This window comes from Lycorma delicatula, chromosome 12 (genome assembly GCF_047948215.1).
Source record: "Lycorma delicatula isolate Av1 chromosome 12, ASM4794821v1, whole genome shotgun sequence".
Taxonomy (NCBI): Eukaryota; Metazoa; Arthropoda; class Insecta; order Hemiptera; family Fulgoridae; genus Lycorma; species Lycorma delicatula.
Window position 1 is genome coordinate 19,820,203 of NC_134466.1, and position 16,220 is coordinate 19,836,422.

At 31.5% G+C, this 16,220-nt stretch overlaps 1 protein-coding gene across 17 annotated transcripts in view; it reads right to left on the minus strand.

Moving 5' to 3' along the window:
- LOC142333432 (uncharacterized) overlaps positions 1 to 16,220 on the minus strand; it is a 115,822-nt gene that overhangs the window by 4,585 nt on the left and 95,017 nt on the right. For 16 of the 17 annotated variants that reach the window (XM_075380520.1, XM_075380523.1, XM_075380513.1 and 13 more), the window contains 2 exons: positions 10,079 to 10,238; positions 3,461 to 3,604 (listed from right to left, as the gene is read on the minus strand). In XM_075380520.1, the coding sequence (XP_075236635.1) occupies positions 3,461 to 3,604; positions 10,079 to 10,238 (304 nt within the window). The remainder of the gene's footprint in view (positions 1 to 3,460; positions 3,605 to 10,078; positions 10,239 to 16,220) is intronic. The other variant, XM_075380521.1, reaches the window with a different exon arrangement.

Genomic DNA, 16,220 nt, shown 5'->3' on the forward strand with positions numbered 1-16,220 from the left:
CGATATCTTGCTGCTTCGTTAACTTACGCATTAGTTTTGATGGAAGTTCTGCAATAGCATCTGAAATATCTGTTTGATAATTTAGGTGGTTTTCCACTTTGATCAGCATCTTCAGCACAGCCTGTTGTTCGAAATTTATCGATAAGATTTTGAAATGCATTGCAGTAAGAAACAGCAAGTATCTGAAAACTTTTCAGATAATTGCTGTTTTATACTATAGAGTGACTTTTTGAACGCACTGTTATGATCGCTATCAATAAAGGCACTTGGCAGTCTACATATCTGATTCATTACATTTCTCAATTTCTGTTCTGCAAATAAATAGTCAATTTTTTATCTGTTTTCTTCTCCAGCAGATTTCTAAAAAAACTACAAAAGAAGTTCGAGATTTCGAAATCTCCAGCCTTCCTTTGTAGTTTTTTACTAGCCTATATTATTAGCATTATTACTACTATATTTTGTAGTATTTATTATCCTTCCTCCACTTTCATTTCATGTTCTCAGTTGTTTCCTTTCACTTGTTCATCCCTCCAAAGTACGTTTGAGTGCCCTACAACATCAATTTCAATATTATTATTCTACAACAATGTTTATTTTACTCTTCCATAATTTTCTCTTTCTCTTAATACAGTATTTCAATTGTACCATCTTCATATTGATTAGTTGGCATATAAAATTTTGTTGAAAGCAGTTTCCTGGGTTTATTCTCTTTCTGACAGCAATTTCCATCATTAGTAAAAACTATCCTAGTACACTGCTATTTCTTTTATTTAGAATTATTCCTACATCACTTCTACCTTTTTACTTCCTGAATTGTAACATCATCTTCTACTAACTTCATCCTTTCTCATTTCACTTTATTTACTGGAGTCCATTACTTCTATTTTAAGTTCATCTCTCTTTTAAAGTTATTTAACTTCTTTTTTTGAAAAAATGTTTCTACATTATATGTACCTACATGTATTTCCTTTCCATCTTTATCTGACTTTCAGTTGGTGATTACCTAAACCAGGTTGATAAAACATAATATTTATAGTTATTCATTTTAATTCATTAAAATTTACTATCACATTTAAAAGTAAGACAAAAAATAATCAGGAAAAACATATCCCTATTTATAATTTATTAAAAATACCTTTTTGCACTCTATAGTACATGTGATTTCTAATATGCTGGCTCTTACAAAGTGTTATTTTCTTAAAAACACTGCAGAAACCACTCTACAACATTCTGTTACACATGTATCAGTGAGTATAAAATCTTCAACAATTTAAAAACTGAATATAATCTTTAACTTTTAGGCAAGTAATAGAAAAAGTACACCGTAATATTAAATCCTATCATTGAATATTTATACTTCCTTCCTCGTCATCTTCCAGTTGACCTTCATTGAATAGTTAATTCCTTTTTCCACCACCACTTTCAGTTCTCTTCAGTATCCCCTTTAAAACCTCCCTTACTGTATACCCTAGCATTCGTTATGACTTATCAGCACTATTCTTATCACGTAACTGCTGTTTTAATTTACTGATCAAGCAAACACTGTTTTATTCACTGCTAAACAATCACTGACAAAAAACATACTAAACGATCCGTTATCAATACTTTCTCTTAGAGCTATAATTTGGTAATCTCTTCCTGCATGTTCAACAAGAAAGACCTTCTTGTCATGTATCTGGATAAAAGTCATTATGGGTTATTTAATTATTATTTGAATAGTTCAAATCATTGTCTAAATTGCATATGTGAGGTATACTGTCTGTTATTTTAGCAGCTCCTAAATCATGCACATGGATATCAAAAGCCTCTTAAAATTTTTGACTGGAATTGTGCACAGCAGATATATAAGTAGCATCGTTCATGTTATAGTAAGCCTTTTAAATATTAAGTTGCTACGTCTACTTTTCTTTTCAAATTCATTAATGAGATCTTTGAATTAAATTCATCAATTCACTACGACATGCTGTTTTCATCCTTCCCAGCATACTGACTAATGCAACTGGTTTTGTTACTTTTGTTTCCCATAAGAGTTTTGAAGAACTGCAGGAGTTGTCTCTTTTCCCAGCGTTTATTAATAATTCATACCACATAGATAAATTGGTATCAATATTGTGAGTAATTTACATTTTATTTTATTGTAATACATTTTATTACAATACTGAATAGTTACAAATAAAATCAATAATTTTATTGTAATACCACATAAATGGAGGAATGAAAAAGTACTAAACTGTACTGATCGAATTCTAATGAATATGCTGCTAAATTTTCATCAATGTCTATCGAATGACAATGGATTACGAAAAATTTGAAAATGTTTTGATTGGTTTTTTAAAGAATAGGACCCTGTGGTTCAACATAACTACAAAACGAGATTTAAAGATCACCACAATCATGGCTTGTGAATAGCATTGGAAACTGGTGATCACATTAAAGGTTACATGGGAATAATGCTGAATTAGTATAACAAGTACTTATTATTTTATTATTATTTAAGAACTTATATAGTTTGCTCAAGTCAACATGACAAGCAGCACCTGAACTAAACATTTCTTGTTCAATTATTCATAATGTTTTAAGGAACCTTTTAAAATTTGTTCTTGTAAAGTAGTGCCACCTATCACACTAGAAGAGAGGATTAATCGTAAGAATTCTGCTTGATATGTTTGATGATGACTATTATCTTAATGAAATAAGTCGTTCTTATGAGGCTACTTTTCATTCACTTTTAAAGGTAAATAAAACATCAGATTGTGCGGTTCAGAAAACCCCCATTTCAATGCTGAGCACATCAGGACAGTTTGAAAATTAATATGTGACAAGTGACACTGGTGAGATTACTTCATTATTCCTTTATGAACATATACCTCGATATACTGGAAAATTTTGCCTTTCCTCATCTACAACATTTACAACATATATTCCAGCAATTTGGATGCCACCACTGCCACATCGAGTATAACTATTCATAAATTTCTGAAGGACAAATTTCCTGGTAGGTTGATTGGTCACAGTCAAGTGGTAAAACAGTCTGGTCAATTTGAAATATGACTAAAGCTTGGAAATTAGCAATCTTAAAATTTAATAATGGTTTTTTCACAAAGTAAATAATTTTTATAAAATAAAATAAAGAATTACAGCAGCTGCAGGTTTTAGCTAAAATGTTACAGTATCTTTATAACTTTATTCAACAAATAAATTTTTGGACTGAACAATTATACATCAGGATAGAGAAATATAAAAATTATAGGGATAATAAAAAAATTTTGTATTTCCTTTTTGAATAACAGTGACCATTTTCACATGTAGGTTATACTACTTAAATAAAACAGTTTTCTAAAAGGGAAGTCTTTTTTAAACTTTTTTACACAAAATATAAAATGTAAATCATTACAAGAAAAAATTTTGTTATAATGCTATTAATCATAAGAGAAGGCTAATCAGATATCTCAAAACTTACATATTCTTTAGTATTTAGATGTTTCAAACAGTACGTAAGACCAATACATTGAGGTGAAAATTTAAATTTTTTTAACTGATAACCATTGACGGTGAAGTTTAATATTTTGTATTGTAAAATATTTTTATTTACAAAGGTCTGCAACTGAATAATTTTATATATTAGAAATAAATAATGAATGGATATTTACATAAACATAAATTAAGATATTAAATAAGGCACCTAAAAAAATTAATGGTCATGGGAATTAATAAAATAAATAAATACATTCTTTAAACAATAGGTGCATTTGATGTAATAATTCATGACTGCATACAACAAAGTTGTGTTTATAAAATACACACACACACACACACACACACACACACACACACACACACACACACACACACACACACACACACACACACACACACACACACACACACACACACACACATATACACATACACACAGACACACAAACACACAAACACACACACACACAAACACACTATATTTGTAATGTGTGTTTAATTATGGACCCTATAGTCCTAGTTTGAGATAGTACAACTACAAAGTATGTTAAAGAGTCATGGATAGATCCATAGTCAAAGATGTACTGATCAAATCCCAAAAAAACCAGGATATATCAACTCAAGCTGATTCTCAAAGTGTCCTCGGTATGGATCCAACAGGCATCTGGCTGAACACTGCATTGAGAAATGATCACAAATAAGAAAATAGTGGGTAGTAGATAAGGGACAAAATCCTCACGTTGACCCTGATACAAGTTCATCCAAAGATCTTTAAGGCACTCTTCAATCCGTATCCATATATTTTAATTTCTTCAGGAAATTGAGGTATATTTATCAGGATAGAAACAGCCCATTAGCGATATATATTTTTCCATTTATTAAGTTAATTATGCATTATTTATTTAATGTTTTGACCACTTCATATATATGTTTTGTTTTTAGATACTACAGAATCAGCTGAGGACTGGTTTGGGCTTCATGAAGAATTTTAGAACCTTTACTTGAATTTTAAACATTTAGAACTACATAAACTGAATATAAACTACTTAAGAAAACTCTAAATGTAGCAGTATGTTTATTAAATACAATTGCGAGATAAAGTTATCAAAGAAAATATAATCAAACTAGAATTAGTACTATAAAAGAGTAGTCAGTACTTTGATATTTGAGATTAAAAGGAATAAAATTTGTTCTTATTAAATAAGGGTTTAAAATATTACTCTGACACTACCATGAAATTAGATTTAGTTAGTAACTTGTTAAACTATTGTCTATCTCATTTAATACACGAATCTTTTCAAGGCATCCTCATTCTTACATATTAATACTTAAAATGCACAAAAATGTCACCACTGTTTACAAAACATGTAACACTATTACTTTGTTTATAAAAAAATAAACCTCTGGGAACTAGATGGCAAGTCCTGTTGCATAATAGCATAGGCAGTAGCCAGGATTTTTTCCAGGGGGGTAAATGTGAAAATGTTTTTTGTTAAAAAATGGTTTTATTTGAACATTTTAAACGGCAAAAGTAATAATTGGAATGCTATTCGAACCTATCTAAATCATAATTCAGCACTACCCTACGAGATTTCTGTATTAATCCTGACAAAATTTCTTTCTCACATTTATTTTTAGCTTCCAGAACACTTTTTTATGCACACTCATCACGTAAAGACACACAAGGCCAGTTTTTGGCATTGTTTGCTGTAACCAAGTTTCTTTCCTGTGTAAGGTGCTGAAGGATCTTTCGATAGTAAATGTTGTCGAAGTGAGATAAGTAGCGTCCATTCTATGGATGGGTAGAACAATTGGGTTTCTTTAACTACTGCAGCTAGTACTACCTCCTTCAGTTCGGAATTTTCACATTTTTTCCTTTCCATTGGCTGTACTAAAGTACAGCTCCACCAAGGAATTCATTAAAATTGTAGTAACTACAAATCTTGTAGTTTTTTTTACAAATCCTCATATATCATATCAAGCATTATATGAGGGTGCAATGTAAGGAATGAAAATGGGGGCAAATTCTCCTCAGAAAAACGCTCTTCCAGAGACATTATCAATGAATCCGTGTAAGGAATAATTAGTGATCTTCTACAAAACCCGTCAGGAGTCTATGCTGGTGGAGTCAGCAGGATGATGTTTCTGCTGATTTATGACTCGTGGCATATTGAAATCTGTTGAAATAGGCTCAGCGATTGTTTCAGTCTCTGCTATCACATTTTACTTTCAGCAACCGCATTTCCACGATATATTTTCATGATGAAGTTATGATGTCAATTTTTTGTGATTTTCACATTGAAGTAAGTCCATATTTGTTAGCTGAAGAGCATGTACCATCGGTTGCAGTAGTTCCAAATATTTTGGTATGACACAGTAACAATGAATTTCTGATTTTGTAGCTGCATAATGCACTTGAAAACCGCTTTTTTCGTTACACTGTTATCATCTATTGTCAGTTTTTCAAGCGCCATAGCAATTTGCACTTTGAGAGCAACGGATTTTACAGAGCATTGGTATATTTGGTATGCATTTTCGATGAAGGGCTGATTCTCCAAAGAATCGTATTATTTCTTTTAATGTGGAGGCCGCATGTTGTATCACTTTTATTTCATTTGAGCTGTTTACAACAAAGTTCAGTTGGTGACTAGCTCAGAAAAATTATAATGCTGTCATATTCTTTTCTGGAGTAATTATCTGGTGGACACTGCCATCCTTCCCTGCATACTGGAACACCTATCGTATCCTTGTCCAATGCACTTTTCTCGATCAAGGCCTACCTTTTTGACAAAGATGTTAATTGCAGATGATACAGAGTTTGCATTGTATCAGTCAACTCTACATAAACTAGAAATTCTTGACGAACCTTCATCTTTTCATCGTCAAAAATTTAACCTCAATGGAGATTTGCTCTTTCCCTAATATGCCGGTGCTCCTGTCTGGCGGGATACTGTAGCACATGCTTTATTTATGTCAGTAGTGATGTCGTCTGCAATGACGTCGCCACATAGGCTGATTATTTCATTTTGAATCCATAGTGACTTTTTGTTCTCTTTTAAAATGTGGTCACCAGCGTCAAGTTTGAGTTTCATCAAGTCTTCAAAAACACCAAAGGTGGGTCATGTGTAATTTAATTGCACGGCACCCGTAGCATAGTCATAACTTGTAGTTGGTGACGAAAGTTTTTTTAAAACTCCCACTATTTGAGATGAGATCATACTTAACGAAGGTCCAAGTCGGTGACCTGCATTGTTATCAAAATATGTTTGATACTGTACACCAGAACCCGATGGTAGAGAAGATCCAGTTGATTTTTCACCATTATTTTGTTTCGATTTTTCTTCTCCTCCGCTATAACTTTCACTGCTACTTTTATCAGGTTGTTTCCTCTTTTGTCTCAGTAAAAGAAAATAAATAACTACTACTACACTTCTCAAATAATTAAAGCAACTAAGAATTTAAGCTTCTGAACGGAATCAATACTAGAAACTCTAAGCTTAAAATTGTTTTTTGTTTTTTTTTAATCGTCTCCATACAATAATTTAATCACAAAATTACAGAAATTTGAAAATCATTAAAATATTTTTATCGTTCGTGAAAAATATTCTTAACCTAAATACGAGTTTAAGGGTTTCAAAACCTTCTAAAGTGTCTTTATTTCCAATTCTACAAAAGTGTACTAGTGGAATATATGGAAAAAACACAAAGAAACTGATGGAATGATCAAATCTAACAGGCTGTGGCTGTGTACAAAATGAAATTAATGTGAACCAAATGGTTCTGATTGAGGTTAGAAATTTTTGCGTCAAGAATGTGTTGCGCTTAACATAAAAACTTTCGTAGCTATTGAACTTGATCACAACAAAAATTGGACTATTATGAATTTTGAACCATTCATTACTAATTAGCTATCGAACTCTTAATGTTTTTTTATTATTGAAGGACGGTATTTTTTAATCAACCTTAAATATTTTGTACAAGTTTATTTTATTATTTGCAACTAGCAGAAGTAGCTATTTGTAAAATCAAACATTTCAAAATTCTACTTAAGCAGAACTGCTGCAAAAATAACTAATTACAAATTTCAAGCGTTATTTAAAACTCGCTTGGTAAAACAAGTCTACTCAATACGTTGATGCATGAGATCGGACACGCCTTGAGTTTTCGGCACTCTTATAGTAAGAATACGCTTATGTACCCATACTTGAACGGACGCGCGAACTTAAGCGAAGACGACATATTAGCCGTACAATCCCTTTACGCCAGCAGTGAAACAACTACGTCGACCTAACTACGTCAACTACGCCTTTTCCTAACCCTTCTGTCACTGACGTATGCGCAATTAAAGAAGCGGATGATGATAATATTCAGTATCTGCTGGTCAACGGCAAACTCTACGTCACCTACAAAAATCAATTGTGGATAATAGATATCTCTGAAGCCGGTAAACATGAAACTAAAAGCTACTACAGACCGCTGATCATCAACGAACGATTGAAATTTCTTTCGAGCACATTCGAAAGGGTGGACGCAATGTACCAGCGACCGAATGGAGATATGGTGGTTATTGCAGACCGTCAGTTGTACATGTTCAACCTCCATACACAGCAACTGAACGAGGGATATCCGAAAAATGTGTGTTCTTACTTTAACATCGCTCAACCTTGTAAGATCAACGGGATCATGAATACGTATACAGGAAAAACGTATCTCATCTACAACGAAGACTACGTGTTAGAGATAGACGATGTTTTTTTAATACAGTTTGAACGGATCTTCTTTCTAATCTGTTCCCCTGAATACCGGCAGACATAGATGGAGTGGTACGTTTCAACAACGGTTTACTTTATTTTTTCAAGAACGGAAACTACTACGAATATAATGAATTCTTAAAAAAAACGATTAAATTCGGAAAGATAGATCACGAACTTTTCGGACTATTGTGTTACAATAATATAATTTTAAAACAGTTCATCGAATTCATTAGCAAATACCGCGTATATCCTAAAAATAAAATCTAAATTATTAAGTTTCTATTATTATAATGTATTTATATTATCTTGAAAATAAATATTATTCAATTACCTATGTGTTTTTTATTTATTCACCTTCAACTTTTTTATACAAACAACTGATAATCCTCATTCGATGTTAAATTTTGAGAAAAGAAAATAACACAAATCGTTTTAACAAACTGCTTTCAATATTTACATTGAAATTTCATACCGGAGCAGGTATGCAACCCCTACACATGAGTTTTTCAGGCTTTTTTAAGTTTTTCTCAGACTTTTTTCGACTAATTTCTGGTTTTTCAATGAGTGTCAAAACGAAATATGTTTCGGTCATATGCACAAACAAACATTTGTCAATGTTAGTACAAGGAGCAGAGATGCAACCTACAACGCTGAAACTTTTCAGGCTTTTCTCAGGCTTTTTCAAGTTTTCTTAGGCTTTTTCAAGTTTTTCTCAGGCTTTTTTCATGATTTTTTGGCTAATCTCCGGTTTTTCATGTCAGTAAGTGAGCACGTATACCGTAAGCAGATTTTCCAGCCCCAGCAAGCGAGCACATGTACCGAGCATGCTTTTTTCTCCCATTTTTACCCGCCAATTTGTTTTGGTTGGATAAGGTTAGGTTATGATAATTTAGGTTTTTGTGATGCTAGAGGGGTGAGGGAGATGATGCTAACGGGAAGATGACGGTGGAGGGGTTATGACGGTGGAGGGGTGATGACGTCAGAGGGGTATTCCGATGATGACGTCACAGTGGGATTCCCTGATTATGACGTCATGGCGCCACGCTGTCTGGTGACCTTGATTTTGTGCCAGAACCGCCAAGTAACTTCACAGGGGATTCCGGTGATGATGTCACAGGGGGATTCCCTGATTATGACGTCATGACGCCACGCTGTCTGGTGACCTTGATTTTGTGCCAGAATCGTCAAGTAGTACCGGTAGGATTTGGTGGGCTTTTACATAAAACCGTTAACCTTATCATTAAGAGAGAGAGAGAGAGTGAGAGAGAGTGATAGAGATAACTTCACAAACAAAAACAATGTTGATGATGATGCCAGCAAGCGAGCTTTTTACCCGCCATTTTTTGGATCACGTGGTAGTCACTTGAATTTTTTACCACGAAATTGTTTTTCCCCCGTGAAATTTTTTTTTTGCGGTGTTGATTGGCGGGAGGGGTTGACGTCATCGATGACGAAGGGGTATGACGTCAGAGGGGGTGACGTCAGTGAAGACGCTTGTCCCAGAACCGGCACTTCTTATCTACTTAGAATGATTTTTATACATAAATCTTCTTTACATGCATCCTCACATATTTCAATGTTATACTTCAATTTTCTCCTAAGTAGCAGTTTGTCGAAGGCCAAGATGTCGGTAGTGAGAAAGTTGTATAAGTTTCTCGTCTTATATATATATATATTTCAATCACGCGCATATAAATATATATATAGTTATATACATATTCGTGTTGCAAATGCGCCATAGAAACAAATAGTTCATATTTCATATTTTTATTTTCTTAAATACTTATATTTCCAGCTTTTCCGTTTTTAAACGCTACATATGTATATTTGAATAAGTGTATACTTACAGGGCTAACAAATTTACATATATATGAAAACCGTAGTTCAAACTGAACGTAGGAATTATAAAGTTTTTTCAACGAATCTTTTTCATTTGTACTTAACGTTGGAAGTAAGTCCGTAAAAAATTTGTCCATTGTAGTGGTGGGTTTCAAACGTAAAGTACATCTGAAAACAAAGGTGAGAATAAACCAAACTTAGGAAATTTTATAATTTTTATTTACCATTAAGCACACAGCTTAGGCTCATTATGTATTATGCACAAAAATGATAATTATATTTTTGTATGTTGTCTATATTATTAAAAAAATGAAAATCCACCTTACCAGCAAATTAGTTGTGTTTCTCTAGACCTTTCAGTAGTTAAATCATCGTCAGGAGAATAAAATAAAGTAAAAAACTAAGCAAATTAAAATCAAATGATTAAGCAGTCATGATTGATTTCTAGTAGCTGAACTAGCAAACGGTCATTACTGCTTAATCATTTTAATTTTTTGACTTTATTTTATAATATTTTTTTTTTATTTTCCTGACGATGGTCTTAGGACTGGAAAATCTGGAGACACATTTAATTTGCTGGTAAGGTGGATTTTCACTTTTATAATAATTTATTTATTATATCAGCTGTAACCATGTTTCAGAAATTTAAAAAAAAAATATATTGTTTAAAATATTTAACGGTCTAAAAATTTCATTCAAGTAAAAATGCAAATAACACATACAATTAAATTAATTAAATAACAAAAGAAAAATTAAACGAGTGCCCAGGAAAGTAATCTATCGTTACTTTTAGTTACGTGTTAAATTAAAAAAGGGTGCTGAGTCCAAAACACCAAAAAACTTGAAATTAATGGAATAATTAGTAGCATAATATGTCCAGCTTCAATCGTCACTCCTTGAGTCTTTGAGTCCTTGAGGACTCCTTGAGTCCAAGTTGAGGCAGAACCTCAACGTATGTTTTCCAAGATTATTCCCTCTTTTCAGTTAAATTTACATGCTGAAAGAGTGGATTTACTGCAAAATATACAGGAAAACACGGGTTTAAGATGCGTCCAAAAATCCAGCAAAGAACCAACTAAAAAAATTGACGATTGAATCTGGACGTGTTTTTTCATGGATTTATTCGAATATATTAAAGAACGGTTGCTTTCAATAATGAATGTGTGTTCACGTTAAATATACATGTTGAAACAGTTGATTTAGTGAAAAATTCGTCGTAAAACATATGCTTGAGATGCTCCATGAGGTTTTACCTATTGTATTTTATTATATAGACCGCTGATGACATCATGGGGAATCCCGTTTCTTGTAACATGACGTCCGCTGTCAATCATTCTTTATATCGTTGACCTTTGACTCTACCGTCTGACCCTAATATAGGATTCTGTTAGCAAAAAATAATGAAAAGCTTATATCTATAACACTCAAGAATAAAATGTCGTATCGATTTATAGACTCATATTAATTTCTATCTTATAGCCTTAATGAACTAGTGCAACGTTTATTTCATAGTTGTCGTAAATTGACAGACGGTCACGTATCATATATATGCTTTAAAACAACTTATTCACATTTTCAAAGCGTTATAAAAAAATGATAACGATAATAAAATAAAAAAATAGATATATTAAAGTTGTTGATTTAACGTAAAGATATTTTTATCCATATACACATATTAAATCGGCAACTCTTTTTCATGAAACACAACTGCCGCCCATCGAAGCGTTTTATGATAATTTAAAGAAACAAAACATCTCTGAATCAGATTACATGCATGCGTAAAACGTTTGTAATCGATTTAAAATTAAGACGCTCGATGAATACCACTATTTCCATATGAAATTGGATGTCATGTTGTTGGCTGATGAGTTTGAGAGTTTTCGTAAAAAAATGATTGAAACAAACTATTCAGAACCGTATAATTATGTGTCTTCACATTTATCGTGGTTTTCAGCCCTCAAGGCTACAAAGGTGCAATCGGAACTCGTTACAGATCCCGATATGTATTTCAAACAATAAAATTAATTAAATATTATGTTGTTAGATCCCTTTATGGGAAATGTATGATTGAACCGTTGCTTCTAGATGGATTCAGATGGTGTGATGAAGATGAAATTGAATATTTTTTTCGTAAACCGTCTAAACGATGGGAAAGATGATGCGAAAACGGCTTTTATTTAAAAGTCGATTTAGCATACCCTAAACACTTACACGAATCGCATAAAGATTATCTACTCGCGCTAGAGAAAAAATCCATTCCCAATAGTATGATTTCTCCGTTTGCATCTGATAAAAAACGAGTAGCATGTAAAAAAATAATTGTGTACTTTGGAAGATAAGCTACATTATAGAACGGTAAAATTATATGTTTAATTATATCTTCTATGATGTTGTTGAAAATACATAGAGCCGTTTTAATCAATATCCATGGTTGAAAGATTACGTTTAGAAAAATTTTCATGAGTGGGTTGGTACTAAAGATAAGATTGAAACATTTTTTAAAATATTAATCAACAGTGTATGCGGAAAAACTTTTGAAAATGTAAGAAAGCGAATCGATATGCGTTTGATCAATGACGAATCCAAGTTTAAAAAATTAAAACCTAGTCCAAGAGTTAAACATTATTACATTTACGGAAAGGATGTAGTTGGAATATCAAGGGTGAAAAAAATAAATACTAAAATAAACTCATATGTGTGGGTTTAACAGTAACAGATTTAGCAAAATTAATCATGCTTGATTATCATTACAATCATTTTTTATCTACATACGTTCATGAAAACATAAAGCTTCTGACAGATACAGTTTCGCTATTATACTCAATTGTACCAACAAAAGTTGAACATTTTGATAAATTTGGAAGGATAACAAACATTTGAATGAAAGAAATCGAAATGTTTACGCATCGAGTAAATATGATATAGGTCGTTTAAAAAACGAAATTAAGGGTCAACCAATCTATGAATTTTTTGCGTTAAGAGCTAAAATGTGTTCGTTATTTTCGGGTGCGACCGACTATTATTTACAACAAAAAAAGATACCTTAGGGGATTAAAAATGGTTCTCATATATTCGATAAAGATTATAATTTGAAAGTTTTAAATCATGAAATGTATAAAGATTGTTTATTCAATAGAAACATTTTATATTCCCCATCGAAATTAATACGTACTTTTAATCATGAAATTTACTCGATTGATCAGTGTAAAAAAGCTCACTCTCCATACAATAATAAAAGATTCATATTAGAAAACCTTATAGATACACTTCCTTATGGTCAAAAGATATCGATGAATATATGGTGAAAAGAAGAAAAAAAATCAGCCTTCTTCATCTAGTCTATTAGCTTAGTTTAGTCTCACGGTTGAAAATAAACCATCAGAAGAGTTAAACTAATTTTATAAAAAAAAGCCGATGCTGGAATCCCGACTGCGGCTTTTGACGGGATAAAAGCCGATGCCGACTGTGGAAACATTTGATACCTGGAATTTTGACCATCAAAATAGTTTATATAAACTTGATTCAAATGGTTCAAACCTTAATAACTACAATTAGATCGTATTTTATTTTTTTCAACTACAACACAATTACGCGATGGAGTTCTAAATCTACATTTATTTCAAAATGACAAATACATTACATCTCTAAATTGTATACGACTTAATTTGTAACATCAATACCGCGTATAAACTCTACATCATGATAATTATGTCCATAAGACAGTTTTCCAAACATTTATAAATTATATGTAGATCTGTTGGTTGATTAATTTCTTTGAAATCTGATTCATAAGAGCATTAAATCTTTGAGGTAAATATATTTCCGGAAAATTCAATTGAATCACCATTTTTTGTCTTTGTAAACTCCTCTTTTTCAATTCTATATAGCCTATTGTAGACCATTTCACTTATATTAATTGTAAAATTGAAACTATTCAATTTATCGAAGATATTAGACATTTTTATGATTCTATATATAAAAGTAAAAATATATAAAATCAACATTTTATTGTTGATAAAATTTATCGTTTTATTATAGACTTACAAATGAGTTTAATAGGTGTGTGTTATGACCAGATTAATGACAACTATTCGTATGATATCTTTGGTGATTTTAAGCTTATAATTGATAGACGTACGGGTTTTTTCAAAGCAACAAAATTATGTCATGATGGTGGGAAACAATTTAAACATGGGAATGAAAATAAACAATCTAAATTGTTATTACAATATATCTTATCGGCCGGAAGTCCGGCCGATGAAATAATGTCGTAAGTTACGAGTGGTAATTGCCAAATTATAACAGCAACGTACGTTTTTGATAATTTAATACTAGCAGTAGCATCTTGGATATCCCTAAGTGTGTATGTTCGATGTAATAAAATTATAAAGATTTTTTCATCAAAGATTTTAAGTCATATCAAAACGATAATATTCAGCAGGATTCGAAGTTGCGATATATAGAAAATAAGCAAGAAGAAATGCTAATCGAAAATGATAAAATTGTAGATGAAAATTTAAAAATTGCAAATTAACGAATTAAAATGTAATGTAAAAAAAATTAAAACCATGACCACACCATAGTTATCTACACTTGTTCCACTCGATGAATGTGATAATTGGATTATAATTTTGGGTAAAAATATAGATAATGAAGAGTATAAATATTATGCTATTCGTGTTCAATATAAAAATATAGATCATGTATTGAATAAACTAAAAAAAGATATCCCAATTTTAAAATTCCTTATAAAAAATTAAAAGATCCAAATAGTGTAAGATTTTTTAATGTTGCTTTTAAAGATTTTAAATCTACAAGAACAGCAAAGGAAGAACGTGAAGGCGAGTCGGATTAATGTAATTAACATTATTATTTATTTTATTACGTTATTATTTATGTTATTTTTCTATTTTTAGAACGGGAGTATCTATCAAAGCCGATTTAGGGAAAAAATTACACAAGCTGGCTAGACTTATTAGAAATACCGAATTAAAGTGTCTAATGACCTTGTGCAAGCAGATATAGTCAAAATGATACCTTATTCTCGAACCAGTAAGATCTATTAATATATTTTGACTGCTATCGATGGTCTTATTAAATTCGCGTACTCTAACCGTTAAAGAATAAGACGGGTAAAGAGGTCGCGTCCACTTTGCAACCAATATTTGAAAAGCATAAGATGAAACATTTTAAACGGAGCAGGCAAGGAATTTTATAATCTACAAGTGAAAGCTCTATTGTAACAATGCAACATAAATCATTATTCCACATATTCAGATGAAAAACCTGCGGTAACTGAACGCTTCAATAGAACCCTAAAAACGAAAACTTGGACTAAATTTACAGAACAGGAAAGCTGCAAGTGGATTGATATGTTACAAGCTCTACTTGAAGAGTATAACAATATTGTGCTTTCAGCCACAAAATTTATACCGAAAAATGTAAATAAGACGAACGAATCGCAAGTGCTTGCAAATGTAAACAAAAATACGATAGAAAAAAGAGTGTTGTAAAAATTAAATTTAATGTTCGCATAAACAAACATAAAAAAGTATTCGAAAAAGGTTATTTACCAGATTGGGCGAATCAAATGTTTAAAATACATACGGTGCACGCTGAATCTCGACCGGTTACATATGAATTAATTGATAGTAGAAATAAACTCATAAAAGGACGTTTTTATCAACACGAACTATAAAAGACTAAAGACAAAGATGCATATTAAATTCAGAAAATACTCTAAGGAAAAGGAAACAAGGTGTATGTTAAATTGGTAGGATTCAATAAAAGTTACAATTCATGGATAGATTTGAGTGATGTTATTTAACACCAATTTTTTATTGCTAAAATCATTGTGAATACAAATTAAAACAAATACATTATTAAATCTTTTCTGTATTTATATAGATGATAATAATAAGGAGCTATTTGATAGCAGTAAATAATCTGAATTTAACCTTCAAAAAAATATGAATATCAAATATTCATTTTACTCATCTAACAAACCAATAAAACGGGAAATTAAAAATCGCATTGAAAACTTTGCGAATGATATTGAAAAATATTTTCATTGGGATACATCGCATATAAAAAATGGATAGTTTTTGCGATTTTGTTGTAATAAATGAATTTTATATTGAACCTGATGAA